General features: G+C 36.6%; 1 protein-coding gene across 1 annotated transcript in view; it reads right to left on the bottom strand.

The window, feature by feature from the left end:
* Mbd2 (methyl-CpG binding domain protein 2) overlaps nt 1-19,573 on the bottom strand; it is a 105,569-nt gene that overhangs the window by 9,991 nt on the left and 76,005 nt on the right. The window contains exon 6 of the mRNA XM_015482369.2: nt 320-410. Coding sequence (XP_015337855.2) covers nt 320-410 — 91 coding nt within the window. The remainder of the gene's footprint in view (nt 1-319; nt 411-19,573) is intronic.

The following is a 19,573-nucleotide window of genomic DNA, read 5'->3' as shown; positions in this document are numbered from 1 at the left end:
TTAAATTTTTTTTTTTTTTTTTTTTTTTTGGTACCAGGGACTGAATTCAGGGGTACTTGACCACTGAGCCACATCCTCGGCCCTGTTTTGTATTTTATTTAATGACAGGGTTTCACTGAGTTACTTAGCACCTCGCTTTTGCTGAGGCTGGCTTTAAACTTGAGATCCTCCTGCCTCAGCCTCCCAAGCCGCTGGGATTACAGGCCTGTGTCACCATGCCTGGCGAAATTGTTCAATTCTGAATCCAAAGCATCTAACACAGTGCCTGGCACACAGTAAGTACTTAATAAATATCTGCTCAACTAAACTTAGATAATACCTTGAAGACCTTTAGGTAGTTCCATGGTTTTTATAATTTGTTCTGTTACATCTGATGCACTAAGTCCTTGTAGCCTCTTCTCCCAGAAAAGCTGTAAGGCAAAATATCACTGTTAATAGATACATTCTTGAGACAAGAAAGTAGCGCATCGATGCTGTTGGATAATGAAATTTAAATCATGTCAACAATTTCCTATAATTTTCTCATTTTTTCCTTACAACAAGCTAAATAATACTCTAAACATGAATTATTTCAACACATCATAACTCTTTCAGATCAATATTACTCAAAAAATGTTTTGTTATTTCATGCAACCTATTTATTTGTTAAATTAAATAGATCATTATACCCTGTATACTATGTATATTTCTTTATAAGGTATTTTCCAAAGAATATAATTTCAATTTTAAAAACTCATTTGGCATGAAATTTTTATGTTAAAATTTATCAGGGAAAAATAAAAACACAAATAATATTATGTATTAGCCCCTTTATCCAATACCATTAGGGGAAGAGCTATTGCACATAGATAATTTTCCTAAGACCTGATGTTTATTTAGCCCTTTAGCATATTTAACAGAAAAAAAGACACTTTTTTATGGCTAAAATGTCTAGGTACCACCTTGGTTTTACAATGGATATCACATTTGGGAGTCACTTTCTCCCTGCTGCACAGGGCCTGAGTCACTACAGTCCCTCAGTGGCCCCAGGCCATCAGTCTGAGCAGCGGGAAGCATACTGAAAGGCTATTCCTGCCTCAGTGGGTGACTGAGATATGCACTGCTTATTCAAAGATTAATTGATCCCTGACAGTCATGCTCTTTTATTTATATCCTTTTTATATTTTAGTATTTTCCCTGTTAGCTATTATTTCTCACCCATGTCATTCATCTATTCAGCATGTATTTATTGAGTTCCTACTATGTACTGTGCTTGTCCTGTGGATGCATAGTTAGTAAGACAGATTTTGGCCTCGTCTTTGAGCCTTATTTCTTTTCTAGTCTGCTTCATAATTTTCGTATTTATAGCAAAGAAAAAAAGTCAATAGAACTCTCCACCTTTAATCTTGGATGCCAGGGCTTTCCACATAGTTGGTACTGAAAAAATATTTGGGTTAATGACTGAAAATGGGAACAACTGGACTCAGACTGAGGATGTGAAGGACACACACAAAGCGATGTCGAAATCCAAGTTTCAACCACAAAATATATGACCTTAAATGTATTCTATAACCTTTTCAGAAGCTTCAATTTCCTCCTCTGCAAATGTGGGAGCAATGGTTGCTACATCCAATTAGTGTGTTGATTAAATATGGCAATACATATATATATATATATATATGAAGCACCTGTCCTAAAAGAGGCATAAGGCTCAGTGTATTTACATTAAACAAATTGTGCCCACTCTCAGAGCTTTGGGGGTTATATTCTGAATTCTGCGTACAGGTAAAGTATCAGATGACCGCCCTCCAGACACAGCAGAATATAAGGTAGTACAACTCTATTTATGACAGAAATGTAACAGAATGCCTCTCTCTTCTGAAGACCTTCTTGGCACTTGGTAACAACTCCTGATGTTTCCTACAAATCATATCATTAGTAAAATACGTGGCCAATATGAACAAATCAACAATTATAATAATTCATAATCATGGATATCAAGTAATTAGATGAGGTTAATAACTGGTGAGTATAAATGTCCCAAGAAACCCTGCTTGATTTCTATTTACTTTGTGGCAGAAAAATATTGTGTTTGTTTTGAATATCAAAGTTATAGTAAAAAGCAAAGAAAACAAAACTCAGTTAAATTTCTAATCAGTGTATGCAGAATCCACAGATATGTATGAGTGTGTACATATACACCTACATACATAAAATCAGCTCTTTGTATCTCTGGTTTCTGCACACACTGATCCAACCAACTAGAGATCAAAATATTCAGAAAAAAAAAAAGTGTCTGTACTAAATATGTACAACTTTTTTTTTGCCATTGTTCCCTAAATAAAATAGTTTAAGAACAATTTATATAGCATTGGTATTTATAAGTAGCCTAGATGTGATTTTAAACATAAAGAAGGATGTGCATAGATTATATGCAATATTGTACTATTTTATAAAGAAGACTTGAACATCTATGAATTTTGGTATCAGAAGAGGATCTTAGAATCACTAAGGGACATCTTTCTGTCTCTCTCTCTTTCTCTCTCTCTCTCTCTCTTCCTCCCTCCCTCCCTCCCTCTCTGCCTGTGTATAAATTTTTTGATTTGCAAAAATAAGTTAAAACTACCAGAAAAATAAAAGCATAAGAATTATGGACAAATTTGATTGCTAATATTTTATCTAAAAATTCTAATTCCATATATTAGTAGATAATTAAAAATGATAACTTTTAAATTTCTATCCATAAGAAGGAGAACAATACAAAAAGTTAGAAAGGAAATAAACCTTGGATTGACACATGGGTGTATGGACCTCGATTACATCAAGCCCTGGTTATACCACATGTCATCTGACAGTCCTCAACTATGGCTGAAATCAGAATCTGATATGCATGGACAAGTTCTGTACATGTTCTTTCAATGGTAAAAGTTATCATCTCCAGAATTCAAAAGCAGAAAAATACGTTAAATGTGTATACCATGAAAATGGATATGTGTGTGTTTGTGTGTGTGCATGTATTGTTTACCACCCAGGACGGAGGGTAGTGGGAAAGGTTAGAGAAGGGAAAGAGGCTAGTTTGAGAGAACATAGTGAGTGGTCAAGGTCATTTCCTCCCTATCTTCCCACCATCCACCCACTCATTTCACTGAGAACAGAGCCCTCATGAAGTAAATGTCTGTTTACATCTCAGTATGTTCCTAACTCACCTCTTCTCCATCATCCATCTTCTCAGATGCTTCCCTGCTTTGTTGTTTTCAGGGTGGGGGTGAGGGAATTTGGGCATTTTAAAATACACTTTAAATGTACACACAGCAGGCATTATGCTGAGTGGGAAAGGCTAGTTTTTTCCATACCATGTGATTCAATTGATAACAAAAAGACAAAGCTATGGGGTACCAGGGTCTAGGGTTTGGGGTGGAGGAGAGTCTGGCAACAAAGGTCAGCACAGGTACTTCTTTGGAGTACTGGAATTACTCTTTGGTTTTTAGTAAACACAAACTTCATCTGGCTAATACCACCTCCCTTACACCAGGCCTACTTCACTCTATCACCCCAACCTTCTATCCAGTTTCCACTGAACCTACTCTAAAAGCTAGTCAGGTCCTCTCCCCACATTCTATAATCCTTTTTTATTATCTTTAGCCATTTCATAGCCTTCAATGCTCTGGAGGGAGCAGGGGAAGGAAAAGGATATCCTCTGCCTTGAGTTTAAAATTTCTCAGCCTATATATTTATGAACTCCAGGTATTTACTAGGTGTTCACCTGGAGTTCCTTCCTAACCATCCAAAGTCCAAAGACAATCATATTCAAAGACAAATCTCCAAATCTGGACAGGTCCTGTTTACCAGGCTACCTAGTCTGTTCCTGCACACTTTATAAACACCACTGCTGTCATCAAATCCTAACCTATCTGCTGAAAAGCTGATTTTACCTGCCTAATCCCATGGTTTTCTCAGCTTAATCTTGCTGTGAGATGTGACGCCAAATAATCACTAACTATAATGCTTCAAAGTGATTCAATATTTGGAGAAAGCCCCTACACACGCAATCATCCTCCATTATTCCATGCCTCTCTAATCCCCACAACCAGATCCCTTAACTTACTCTAACATACTGTTACCCTCCAGCCTATCAGAAAATTGGATAGCACCCACATGTGCATCACATTTTATTATTATTTTTTTTAATGTAGTGTTGGAAATTGAATCCGGGACCTCACATATGCTAGACAAGCATCCTACCACTGAGCTACACCCCCAGCCCTGAATTAATTACCTTTATGGCTTGGGCAACCCTCTATCCAAGAACCCAGTTGATTAAGGGAGAAGCATAGGGTGGGATTAATACCACCAAAGTGCCTCAATGGTCAGCAAGGGTGCAGTATAACTTTGAAGAAAACATGAGCTCCTCTCTGTATCTTTTTTCTCTCACAGCTCTCCTTACTTGGTAAGTACACTAAGATATCAGTGGGAGCACAATACATGTACTTAGCCTCCCTGAAGATAAGCAGGAGGTGTGTCACAAAAGTTGCTTCTTTAGTGAGATAAGTGAGCAAATATGTTTACTGGAAGTACAGCTAACACAGAACTATAATTGTAGCATTTTTGCCTTTTAATTGCTTTTTATTTAACTCGAGTTTTGGCGGATTTGTTTACTTGTTTTTTTGAAAAAGATATTCAAGAACATGATAAAAAAGAACCAAGAATCACAGGAAAACTCCTCACCAACACCCACTCTTATTCTGATGCTATGAATTGAATCTGAACAGACTTTTTTTTTCAAAATTAGAGGATGTTTATAAGGAAAAAGTAATTAAAAGATCAAATCAAATTCAATAAATATTTTTGTGTGTGCCCTTTATATGCAAAGTATTTTGCTGGACACTGGAGGTGGCTGCTGTTAGGACACTGCTGCCCTCCAGGAGCTTTCAAGTGGCTGGAAAACAAGCAAAACTCTTCAAGGCAGACTGCAACAACTGCAATCAGGAAGACAAATTAACCTTGACTTGCAAAAATTTGGAAAACTAAAGCCTCTGGAAAGAGGTATCTCTTGAAAAATACGTAATATTCTGTAAGCATGCAGAAAATGAAAGACTATTCCTATTACATAAGCAAAGACCAGTGTTTCTAAATTATTTCATACAGAATAGTAACCAAGATGGCTTACTTAACTGCATGTCTGAAGCCTTGCCCTATGTCTGGGATTAATTAGTTTCATTTCACTTTTTTTCTTTTAACAAGTATTTTAGGAGATTCTGATGCAGATACAAGGATCCCAGTTTGAGTAAGACTGGCCTAGTTTGGGGAGAATGAAAAATAGTGCACACAGAGAAGTGGTATCAGTGATCACCAAATCTCCAAGTTTTAATCCTAATTATGAGAGAATATAATATAATATAATATAAATAATTTATATATATGTGTGTGTGTGTATATATATATATATATACATATATATATATATGTATATATATTATTCTATCATCTTCCTTGTGGAATACTGGAGCATGACATTTGCCTTCCTATTATTTCTCTGCAGGAGGACATGTGTTAAAAAGTTTAAAAGTCTACCTAATTGTTTAGGTGTGAAGAAAGGGCTTACCCAAAGTTCTGTGGGGAGGGGAGGGGGAGGAGGAGGAGAATAAGAAGGGCGGCTACCACTTGGCCATCAGGGCTTTTTCATGAGCCTGCACTGTGTGAGAATTCAGTTACTCTTACCTATAACTTTCTGGAATATCACTCCTGTTTATAGGTAATGAAGCTTAGAAAAGTTAAATAATTTATCACAACTAGTCAGTAGCATAGGTGGAATTAAAATCAAGTCAGAATGATTAAACACTCCTGGCTTAACAGCAAAAACCAAAAGAGCATTTACATGTTTGGCTCTGTTAGATCTTATGGTACAGGCCTCAGACCCCTCTTTTTATGACATCAAAGGCTGACAATAGAGCAATAAATGCTAAGAAAACTATCAAGTTATTCTTAATCCTTTTAAGAATAAGGATCTGTTTAAGGAACCTATGTTCAAATCCTTGCTTTGTCACTAAGTAAAAAATATCATGTAAATTGTCAATTGTAGACAATCTGTGCCAGATGCCTGCCTTCTTCTCACACAGAATCAAGAAGCCCAGCTAAAACAGAAGTAAATTTTTAAGAAGATACTAAACTGATTTGGGATAGTTCATATGACAAAAAGCAAAAAATTCGTGTTATATGGCTGGGCACAGTGGCACACACCTATAATCCCAGCAGCCTGGGAGGCTGAGATGGGAGGATCATGAGTTCAAAGCCAGCCTCAACAATGGCGAGGCACGAAGCAACTCAGTGAGACCCTGTCTCTAAATGGTGTTGTATGTATTCTCTGAAAGCTTTCTTAGACTCCACCGCAAATGCCAACCACATAAAACTCCAAATTTTTATTCAGCAGATAGAAACTAAAGATTTAGACCCCCTCTTCTAAGAAAACACCTCCAGATAAGTGACACTAACAATATTGCAAGCAAGTATTTCATAAAGTGGAAAAAGAGGGAGTGGCTTACTAAATATTTAACTGAGAACTTCTGAATTTTTGCTCTATAAGAATAGTGTGATAGATTAAGGGTTATACTAACAGCTACTTGTCATGGCCACATTGAAAAGAATATACATCAATACATCAGTATTATTTTCATCTACCATTACAATTCAATTCAAAAAGCACTGATGTATCTGCACAGTGTTAAAAAACAATTTACTAGAGATAAAAATATTGACCTTCCATGTTTACTAATGACCTCAACTTGACAGTCATCTCCAAAGACAGACACATATGAGTAGCAGAGTGAATGGGACTGGCCTTAGACTTAGAACAAACTATGTTCAAATCTTTATTGTGTCACTAGTTTATAAACTTGAACAGCTAACTTAACCTCTATATCAATACCAGTTTCCTATCCAATGGAATGGGAAAATAAAAACAATCTCAAAGAGTTATAGAAACTAAATGAGGAAGTTTTATAAATCCTTGTACATGCCCAATCAGAGTACTCTTTTATTTCACCTATGGCTGATAGCACATCATGGATCATACAATAACACTGAATTAGTTAAAATTAGTAAGAACAAACAATGTATAAATAATTGACTCTGAACGGTATCAGCAAATGAAGAATTTGAGCACATGCACATGAATCTGTCCTTCTCTCCCAGATTTTCTGCTAGGGTTTCTTGCTACTCTTAAGTATTTTATAACTCTTCCTCTTCTCCCTCTCATCCAAGCAGACTGCCTCACAATTGGGCTCAAAGTTGGTTGGGAGTACTTTGGTAGCAGTACCAGCTACATAATTTGCAAGACCAGTAGAAAATAAATATGTGAGAACCCTTTTTTAAAAAGGATTAAGAAATTTAAAAGGACAACAGCAGAAGATTAAACCAGGCACAGGGTCCTTACTTCTAAGTGAGGGGCTCTTCTAAGCACAGGCCCTCTGCAACTGCACAGTTCACATGCCTGTGAGGCTGGTGTCAGTGGTACAGGGCAACATGGAAATGAGGAAAGAACAGAGAAAGGAGGCCCCTATGCTGTGCAGCAGCGCTTAGGGAAATGTTGTAATACAGGGAAAAGGATCACTGCCTAAGCTCCACAGTACTAATAAGGAAGGAGGGAAGCCCAGGGGATGGAAAAATCATCCTGGGGAATAATGAATTGAAGCCTAGAAAAGATCAGAATTTGTTCTATTTCAAGTTCAGTGGCTAACATGAACAGCTTTTAATTAAGATTTCCCAAAGCTATAATTTTCTTGTTATTTTTAGTCTATCTATTTCCATGTTGTGATGATAGTAAAGCCCTTAGAAAAACCTCAAAAGGGCTCTGAGCTTGTTTCAAGAGCAGATGACAGGAGAGAATCAGGGAAACAGACTGTACTTCAGAGCTGCTGCTGTGCATCAAGAAGGAAAAAAAAAAAAAAAAAAACCCTAACCAGTCCCAATGGTTTAAAGCAGGGTTTCTTAGTCTTGGCATACTGACATTCGGGAAGTATGCTTAGCAGCCTCTTTGGTTTGCTCACATTAGATGCTAATAGCACAATCCCAATTGTAACAACCAAAAAAGTGTCTGCACATTGCCTAATATTCCTGGATGTTAGGAAGCAGGAGAGGTGAAAGTAGGTCTGCTTGGGAACTGCTGGGCTGGAGAGTAACAAAGAAGACAGGAGGGTTAGACATACATAATGTCAGAGGCCAGACCTCACAGCAGAAATAGGAAGGAGAGTCCTCCAATGGCATTTGCCAGCACTACAACCAGCTGTGCTCCCTACTCTGAAGACAGCCCCGTCCCAGTTCTTCCTTTTCTGGGCTCTGAGAGCCCCCTCAGTAGCCTGAACTCAGTGCCTTTTTTCACTGCCAGACAAACAGGGACTGCTGGGGAACCCAGCCAACTCATCACTAAGATACACAGAATTGGGAGAAACATTTTTTCACCTTAAGTTGAAATTCAATGCATTTCCTGATAAAACAATAATTATTTGTAAAATTCAGACATACTTTAAATGAGCTGGCCTAAGATGCTAGAACCATATTGTTCCTATTAGAAGATGTAAAGTTCCCAATATCTGAAATGTAAAATTTTACATCACAACCCATAAGTTAGAAAATGTCTTTATGTACATGTATATATTTGTCTATATGTACAGATTTAGAAAGAGTCTCTATTTACCATAGGTTTGGAGATTGTACACATGTGCCAGTCTGTTTCTGACTATTGAAAAAAGCATAGCCCTATGTAGAATGGCTATCAGTGTTCAAACACAGGCATACCAACAAAGTGGAACTGACCAGCTGATCTTGAACATGCCAATTTCCATAAATTCTTAGTATGTAGCTATCAGGAGGCCTAGCTATTTCCAAACAAAAATCCCAGAGAAAAAGCAACTTGCCAAATAGCCATATGAAAAAGTATAACATAATTCACCCTTCATAAATCACCTTAAGATGCATTTTTCCCTTTGAAACCATAATCTCCATTAGAACAAAAATAAACTGACCACATAGAACACAATGAAGTTCCACAATGAAGCTAAGTAAAATTCATTTAAAACTCATATATATCTAAACTTCTATTTCTTTTTGTTCATTTTAAATAATATAAACTGAATATTAGGTAAGCCAACAGCCTATAACTGACTCTATTGCTAACTAAAAACACCAGATGCTATGCCTAAAGGTCCTGAACCTGTACAAATATCCTCCCCACTCCTCAACTGTCTTCCTATTGCAGGGAAATAAGTATTCTGCTGTTTTGCTAAGATTTTCTCCATATCCATGCTCTTAATGTCTCCTTCCTCCTCCTGGGATTGCTTTTATTAATTCACCCAACTTCTCTTCTCACAATTTCCATCTTCCTCCTTCTTCTCCTTGGGATTCTCCCGTTAAAGAGCTAAAAACACTTGAACACTGACCACCTAAAACATGTCCTTAATTGCATTGCTTCTCTTTCAGTCCACCTCTAGCCTTTTATTACTAGTAAAAATTCTATCTTACTTCCCCACCTTCCATTCATTCTCTTCCTTCCAACCCAGGTTCTGCCCCTACTATTAAATTAACATTAACCTTGCTCAAGGTCCCAGTAACCTTCTCATTACCAACTCTAATTCCTGAGTCAAGCCTCCTCTGTCCTACTTCACTTTTGCATTCACCTGCTATGAAGAAACTTAATGAAATTCTGCCTCTCAGGTGGTTCTTTTTATATTTCACTATTCTCTGCTACTGTTAAGCCACAAAGTTGAACATAGCATAATAATTATCAGAGAAATAAGGCTATAAACATTTTTACTTTTCTAATAAAAAATACCTAAAATGCATAATATATGTAAGAAAAAAGTGTTAAAACTTTGTAAAACAAAAGAAACAAAAGTAGCTTTAAAAATCTCATTAAGGAGTGGGGACAGAAATAGGAAAGACAGTGGAATGATTGTGACATAACTTTCCTATGCACATGTATGAATACACCATAGTGAATCTCCACATCATGTATAACCACAAGACTGGAATACTAATTAGAATAAGAAAAAGAACAAAATTTTTTAAATTTAAATTTTTTTTAAAAATCTCATTAGGAGTTTTACTCTGCATAGTCTCTATGTTTGTGTCAAGATACACAAAGATGCCAACACAGTTGCTAGCACAGCAACTACACATAGCATAGATGCTAACATAGTTTGCTTTCAAATATTAGTGGGATATGTTTGTGATTCAATAGAGTAAGTACAGTATGATAGAAAGAGCACTAGTTTGGCAGTTAAAATACTTTGGTCCTGGCGCAACCATTAAATAGCTTTGTTGTCTTAGGCAAGTCATCTAATCTGTATGGATATATTTCCACTAGTAAACTAGAAATACTAGTAAATATTGCATCTATCACTGAAAATTATCAAAACACTGATAAAATATGAGGAAGTTGTTTGAAAATACAAATTTTATTAAGATGCTAGGAATATTTTCTAATACTAGTATTATATAAATTCAATGAATATCTTTTTCATTTTCATAAGGTAATTACTAGATCTAATCAAACAATAAAGGATCTTGGGCCCACAGATATAACTCCACAGTAGAACACTTGTCTTAGCATACACAAGGACTTGAGTTTCATCCCCAGCTATATAGGAGAAAAAAAGAATAAAAGATACTGTCACATTCTTGTAGACAAAAGCAAAATCCAGAAAATGTACATTTTACATTCACTGACTCTTGAAAAAGTTAAATATGTAAGACACTAGGTTAGGGTTATGTAAATGAATGTTGTTTCTGCCCAGAGGGAATTCACTGTCCACTTTATAAACTGCTCTATTTCAGATCAACCTCAAATAATATTTTAGCCGTCTAGTTATGGTCAGTAAAACCAACTCAAATACCATGGACTGCAAACATCAAGGTCAAACATGAGCAACCCTTTATTTTGTGTTGGTGTCCTAGAAAGAAAGGGCTAGATAATGACAAGAAAATTATCATGTAAACCAAAGCAAAGCTTGATTCATGTGGCTGTGCAAATTACAATGTGATCTCTTAATAAGACAAAAGATAACAATTTAAACTAAAGAGATGGAGGAACAAAGCAAAAGGCAAAAGTCAGGGTTGATGAAGATGAAGGAGCAGTAACCACCTGCTATAGCTATTTGTCTAAATTTCACCATGAACACTCTGTAACTTACACGTAGTGGCATAAGAGTCAAATGCCTGAAAAGGTACAATTATCCTAAGATGCCCATGGTATATATAATTCACAGTCCCTAAATTTATCATGTGCTACTCCCATACAAAATATTTCAATAACTTTTTTTTTTAACATATAAGTTACATCAGGAGGTAAGTATGTGTCATCTGTCTTTTCATTTACTTGTAACTTGCCAGCATACTTGGAATTATTTGTTCAGTGCGTGTTTTCTTTATTAGATTCAAAGTTTTGTGAGGGTAGGGTGCAGGTCTGACTTCTCTGTTTATATAGGATCTGTAATATAATCAGCAATGTATGCTGTTGATTTATTTCAAAACCCACTCTTCTTCAGGAACTTCAAAAAACATAGTGAATGAGGAAAAACTGAAAGCATTTCCTTTAAAATCCAGAACAAGACAAGGAAGTCCACTCTCAGCATTCCTATTTAGTATAGTGCTAGAAATTCCAGTCAGAGCAATTAAGCCAAAGAAGGAAGTAAAAGGGATAAAAAAAAATAGGAAAAGAATAAGTCAAATTATCACTATTTAGGTAATAAACAAACTCAACAAAGTAGCAGGTTATGAAATCAATATACAAAAATCATAGCTTTTCTATATACCAATAATGAATCTTCAAGAAAGAAATTTTTAAAAAGTTTCATTCACAATAACCTCAGAAAAATAAAATACCTAGGAATAAATTTAACCCAGGAGATGAAAGACTTCTACAATGAAAACTACAGAACATTTAAGAAAGAAATTGAAAAAGACACAAGATGAAAGGACAGAGGTTTGTGGATAGGCAGAATGAACATTGTTAAAATGGCCATACTACCAAAAGCAATATATAGATTCAATGCAATCTCTGTCAAAATACCAATGACATTTTTCACAGAACTAGAAAAAAACAGTCCTAAAATTCATTTGGAAGAATTCTAAGCCAAAAAAGCAATGCTAGAGGCATCACAGTATCTGGCTTCAAACTGTAATATAGCTATGGCAACAAAAACTGCACAATATTGGCATAAAAACAGATACACAGACTAATGGTACAGAATAGAAGACACAGAGACAAACCCACTCAGACACATCATCTTGTCAAGGGACAAGAGTGCTAAAAACATACATTGGAGAAAAGATAGTCTTTTAAACAAATGGTGCTGGGGAAACTGGTTATCCACATGTAGAAAAATGAAATTAGAACATTATCTCTCACACTGCACAAAAATCAACTCAAAATGTATCAAAGACCTAGGAATTAAATCAGAACCTATGCAACCTTACAAGAAAATGAAGGTCAACACTCCAATCTATAGACAGAGGCAAAGACTTTCTCAATAGAACTCCTAAAGCAGGAAATATTGCCAAAGTAAACAAATGGGATGGCATCAAAATACAAAGTTTCTGCATAGCAAAGAAAACAGAATGTGAAGAGAGAACCTACAGAATGGGAGAAAATCTTTGTGAGTTATTCTTTTGACAAAGGATTAATATCCAAAATATACAAAGAATTCAAAAAACTTACTACAAAAATCCAAACAACCTAGTTATTAAGTTCATATATTTCAACAAATATATGAAAAAAGGTTGAAAATCAACAGAATTAGGAACATGCAAATCGAAACTACACTGAGATTTCATCTCACTCCAGTCAGAATGGCAGACATCAAAATACAGACAGTAATACAAGCTGGAGGGGATGTGGATAAAAAGGAACACTTTTACACTGTTGGTGGGATTGTAAATTAGTACAACTACTATGGAAATCCGTGCAGAGGTTCCTCAAAACAGTAGGAATGAGGCAGATTCAAGATGGCAGGCCAAAGGGAGGTAGCATTCTGTGTCACTCTGTGACCCAGGTCTCAACTAGTTGGAATACTGCTTTACTGAGAGCAGTAGAGGACCCCCTCCAACACCCATCCTGCGCAGGAATCACGGCCTCCGTGCTGAGTGGGGGGCGAGGGGGCGGGACCTCAGGGTTAGGAAAGGACTCCTGACTACTTGCCCATGCAGGTCTTGCAGGTGCCTTAGGGGACCACCGGCATCAGCACTGGCACAAAATTTCCAGATGCTGCTCCCATGAAGGACACTCAACTGCTACCCACACAGAAACTCCAACCACCAGTCCTGTGTGGACCCCCATCTACTAACATGGGGCTCCTCTGGTTGCCTCCATCTTGGGACTTGGCAGCTACTGCCAGAGACCCCTACTCATGGTAGCCTGCCTGCACCTGGGGATATCACAGCCAAACACTGCAGGCCACAGAGCTCATCTTTGAACACATCACACAACGCCATCGCTTGGCTCCCCCTACTCAACCCGACCCCCCATCAGTGAAAGCAACTGCTTCCATCTTGGGTCACCTCAATCACCATCTTAAGTCAGGGCAACTACCAGCTTGGAACACCAGAGAGCCAGGTACCCATATTTAATAATTCACCCCAATCCCCAGCAGCTGCTAACTCAGCAGAGTGACTGCCCAATTCCAAACGGCCCTCCGCAACAGGTGTACAGCCACCAGAGTGCAACACACATGACCCCCCAGGGAGAAAGGTTTCCCTGATTAGGAAGTGGAAAGGGAGAGTGAGGGAGATACACTTTAGAGATTAACTTAGAGGGCAGGAACTGTGAGGTCTACAGGCAAGACGAGGAAATAAGACTCGGTGCCCACATCACAGGACCAGACCCCAAAAGGAGATCCTATCCTTGAGGTGCAATCTCGCAATGGGACCAGCGGGTGCCATACCCCACTTCCAGATGCCCTGCACCCAAGACCAACCCTCACATCCTGGTAAGCCCCACCATCTGAGGGTGGAGATACCAACTAAGAACAGACAACCCCATCTATTGGATGAGAAGGGAAGCAGGAAAGATAGTGATCTCCGACCAAACAATCCTTGTTTCTTCCTCTGAGATCTACATTTTTTATTTTTCTTAATAAATGTGTATTTGTCCTATGTACTCTACTAGTAGTCTTCCCTTTTACTTGTCTACTCAAATTAAACCTCTCTATTCTCCTGCTACTATCCCTCTTTTTTACATTTCTCTTTCACACTTTCTAGTTGTGAGGTTTTCCTCACCTCCTACCTCCTCAGCATATCTTCCTACACCTCACCCCCGGTTCTTTGTCCACCAACCGAAACTGTAAACCTTTTTACAAACCTACTGATTATATTGTAGACAATAATTAAGTTCACCATTTCTGTACACTGTGACCAAACTGCAAATAGTCCAAATAGTCTTAATAATAACTATGTGGTTTTAGGTGGTATTTTGTTTATATTGGGATCTGTTAACATTGTCCTTCCCCTCAAAGATGAGGTATTAGAACCCTATGGGGGCACTAAAAGCCGATAGGGTAAAAACAGTAAAACCTCAGATCCACAGAGCTAGAAAGGAAGAAACACAAGCAATATGAAAAGAGCAGGAATGAAACCCCCATATGACCCAGCTATACCAACCACTCCTTGGTATTTATCCTATAGCATTAAAGTCATCATACTACAGTGATACATGCACACAGATTATTACAGCAGCATATTTCATAACAGTTAAACTATAGAACTAGCCTAGGTGTCTACAACAAACGAACGGATAGAGAAAACATGGTACATATACACAATGGAATTTATTCAGCCATAAAGAAAATGATTAATAGTTTCATGTAGTTTATTTCATTTGTAGGAGAACATTATGGCAAAACAAGACAGACTCAGAAGGTCAAGGATTGTAAGTTTTCTCTAATATGTAGACACTAGGGAGGAAAAAGGAAAAGAAAGTGGGGGAGCACATCAGGAAGGAAGATCAGTAGAGTAAAACAAAGGGACAGAAGGAAGGAGGAAGAGGAAATACTGGGGAATGATATTGGCCAAATATTCTTGTTATATTGTGTGCATGCACAAACATGTAACAACTAATCCCATCAATGTGTACAACTATAACTCACCTATAAGATATGGAAAGAAAAATTATTTCTAATTAGCAGAAGATAATTAGAAAATAAAAATTGTATAACTTTACCATTTATAGTAACACCAAAAACATCAAATATCTAGGAGTCAATTAAAATGTCTAAGATCACTACACTGCAAAGTATAAAATCTTAATAGACCAAAATTTGTAGATTGGTAAGTACAAGACTTTATGCTATAAAAAATATTATCTCTCCCCAATTAGTCTAGATTTAAATCCTAGCAGGTTTTGTAGAAAAGTGAATGAACTGAGTCTAAAATTTATGTGAAATGCAGACAGACTAGTATAATCAAGATAATCTTGAATCAGAACAGCAAAGCTTCAAAACTTATGGTACCATATATTTACACTTTTTTGTAAAGCTAGAGTACAATGGTAAATTATTAAAAAAATAACAAACAAATAGAATACAGCAGAAGAGAAGCGAAAGAGATTAACATGTACAAATAGATTAAAAGAAAAGAACATGGAGTCTAAAAATTGACTTTCATATATATAAACACTCCATCTATGACAAAGTTAACAATATAAAGCAAAGGATTCAATAAATAGTTCTGGGTCTGTCTGTTAGATACCCTTACAGAAAAAATAAATAAGTCTACCTTACATCAAAACCAAAGGTCAATTCCAGTTGGACTGTGGATCTAAATGTAAAACAAGTGTCAGAAGATAACATAAGGGAATATATTGATAATCTTGGAATAATCACACATTTCTTAAATGTGTCACAGAAAAACAAGAGATTGATAAAGTATGTTCTTTACTTTTTGCAAATCCTCATCACAACACTGCATACAAAAATGTGTTAAAAAAAAAAAGAAACAGCTCACTGAAGTTTCACAAATAAACATGCCTGTGTAACTACCACCCAAATCAGAAAATAGAATCTCAGCAGCGCCCAGAAGTGCCCACACCCTCCCAGTCTCTGTCCCACCTCTCAACTTACTTCAAATTATGATGTCATATTTACAAAAAAAAAGAGCATTAAGTAAAAAGATAATCTGCAAATTGGGAGCAAGCATTATGACTCATAGCCAAACTATACAGAGAACTCCCACAATCAATGAGAAAAAAGACAAATAATCTAATAGAACAATGCATGAAAGACTTGAACAGGATTTCATAAAAAAAGGGATCTCTAGATGATCAATTACACGTATAATTAGTTATTAGTAGCATTAGTTACCAAGAAACTGCAAGCTAAAACAACAAAGAAATATCCCAAAACACATATTAGAATATTTAAAATTTTAAAGACCGAGAGTTGGACATGAAGCATTCCCCAAAGACTCATCTGCTGAAGGCTTGTCCTCAATGCAAGCAATGTTCAGAGGTGGGATTTTAGGGAAATGATTGGATCATGAAGGCTCTGACCCTTCAATAGATTAATCTACTAATGGATTGATGGCATTATGGGAGGTACTGAAAATATGAAGAGGTGGGGCCAAGTTGGAGGAAGTAGACCATTAGTAGGTCATGCCCTGGAAGGCTCTCTCATGTGCTTGACCGTTTTCTCTCTCTCCGTTTCCTGGCTGCCATGAGCTGAGCAGCTTTCCTGCTATGCCCTTTTGGCATGATGCTCTGCTTCACCTCAGGCCCAAAGCAATGGAGCCACCCGACCTTGGACTGAAACTGTGAGCCAAAATAAATCTTTCCTCCTGAAAGTTGTTTTTCTCAGGTGTTTGTCACAATGACAAAAGGCTAACACAAAGACTGATGACAACAGACAATAGTAAGACTGACAAAAATCTGAAGCAAATGTATACTGCTGGTAGAAGTATGAATTCACATAATCACTTGAAAAACTGGTAGTATCTAACATAGTTGAACATAACAATTCTAATTCCAGGTGTAAATCCAAAACAATGGGTTTTTTACTGAAGCAATGTCCTAACAGCCAACAAGACAGACAGAACCCAAAACAAACAGTCAATGGAGGGAGCAGGAAATAAACCTAACATCGAATAAAACATCTCTACAATTAATATAAAAAAGAGTTAAGAGTTCATGTTGAAGGCTGGGGTGTGGCTCAGAGGTAGAGTGTGCGCCTAGCATATGCAAGGCCCTGGGTTCGATCCTTGGCATCATGTAAAAATAAATAAATAAATAAAGGTATTGTGTCCAACTACAACTAAAAAATAAATATTTTTTTAAAAAAGAGTTCATGTTGCATTCATGAAGAAAGAACAACATTGCATAATTTTACACATAAAGACCATGAAAAAGTCATCTGAAATTTAAAATATAAATCACTAAAATAAAAAAATATGAATAACTAGAAATTAAAAATCAAGATAATATTCCAGAAAGTAAAACAAGATGGAAAAATACAAAAGCAGACAGGCAAATTAGAGAAAATTCTAAAATGATTACTACCCAATTACACAAAAAAAGAATGGAAAGTTGAGGAGTTCAAGGGAGAAGGGAATTATGGAAGACAAGAATATTGCCCAAACAAAGGACAGGAGTCATCCATATTACCCACTAAAACAGGAATGAAAAAAGACCTACAGTACACACACCACCGAATTTTTTTAAATCATAAATATACTAACCAATCTGAGAGAGGGAAAACAGGCCATAGGAGAAAAAGGATTTGGCATGGCAATGTATTTCCCTTCAGCAACCCTGAAGGTACAGGACAACGAAGCAAGGCCTTGAGAACTCCAGGGAAAATGATTTTCCACTCTACTCCCATCTCTAGACAAACTTGATTGTCCAAGTAAAATAAAGTCATTTTAATGTGTGCACATTCTCAAAACTTTGCCTCCTATTACATTTTATTAGTAAGGTACTGGAAGGTATAATACTGATTTAGGAAATAGACCAAGAGGGAGGAAGACAGAAATCCAGAAAACTCCAACACAGAAGCTCAGCAAACGCAAATCCAGAGCTACGGCTGTATAACAAGACCAGAGAAGGAATCCAGACTGGAGTAGGAGCTAAGATGACCCCAGAAAAAGTATAAGGAGGAATCTCATGGACTTCAGCATATAGAATATATCGTTGATGGCAGGTGGCAGAAATTTTAAAGCACCAGGAAAGATTTACTGTAATTATATAGAAAACCTAGCATAGAATTAAGATTACAAACAACAACAAAGAATCATGAGTGAAAGGAGTGGTGATGACAGGGCTTCATTTTCCCTACCTACGAATATTCTCAGTTACTAGAATATAAGCCCTGATTATTTAACCTAGATCTAAAACTGAGATATAACTATGTGAGGAGCATGACAGCAGAGAGAGAAAACCAGATACAAATCTATCATTGCAGGATGTCAAGAAATAATGCCTAGAATTTAAAAATTAACAGATATAGCCTAATAAATGTATCATTTAGAATTATAGAGGTAACTGCTAAGGCATATAATAACTAAGAATAAATGCTTTGAGGAAGGACTAAAGACATAAAAAATTGAAATAGTATACTATTGCTGTGAGAAATAAAAGTTTTTCAATACTACTTAATTTTTTCACTATATTACTTTTGCTCAGAGAAATACAAATTTTTAAAAATTCATGCATTCTTCCACGATAGTCATCATTTTTTAAATGGATTAGAAAAATACATGATGATTAGAGGTGACAATGAATGAATACACTATGGATGCCTTAATTTTTAAAAATACACATATAATGCTTCCATTTCAATGCTTACCTTCATAAAGCATTAGATTATATTTCAAAATACACCCCCCTTGGACTCCAGGGAACTTGAGAACTCCATCTCTTATAATTGGATATCCAACAATTAGTTTAAGAGTATAAATTTTTTAATACTGAAATTCTTATTTTATTATATTTTAAAAATATTCTTGAGGCAGGAGGATCACAAGTTTGAGGCAAGACTCAGCAACTTAGCAAGGCCCTAACCAAATCAGTGAGACCCTTCTCAAAAAAAATAAAAAAGAATGGACACATGTGTCAGTGATAAAGTGCCTCTGGGTTCAACCCCCAGTACCAAAACAAAACAAAACAAAAACTGAGTGACCCTGACATATCTGCATGTTCCTGTCAAAAACAATAACATCGATTGTTCTTGCAGTCAACTCTTCATCTGGCCCAGTCAGCTATCTAAGATCCTTCATAGAGAAACAGTTAATCAACTAACGTATTTTGTCAATCTCACCACCATGAAACAAGCCTTATAATTTATGCTTTAATTTAACTTCCGAGAAGAGGGGTTTTTTTAATGATCTTCTAGCCCCTAAGTAAGGCCTCATACATACAATAGCCAAAATAAGACTTTTGTCTAGAATAGCCAAAATAAGACTTGTGTCTAGAAGGCTCTCCCCACACTTCTGCTTTTGAATATCATACACTCTCTCATTCTTCCATTTTCCTCTGCATATATCACAACATGATACACTATAAATGCATTTGTTTGTCTCTCTCTCTTTCTGTTACAATAAATATCAAGTTCCATGAGAGCAG

The sequence above is a fragment of the Marmota marmota genome, unplaced genomic scaffold (assembly GCF_001458135.2).
Source record: "Marmota marmota marmota unplaced genomic scaffold, marMar, whole genome shotgun sequence".
NCBI classification, from domain to species: Eukaryota; Metazoa; Chordata; class Mammalia; order Rodentia; family Sciuridae; genus Marmota; species Marmota marmota.
This window is presented reverse-complemented; position numbering and strand designations above follow the sequence as displayed.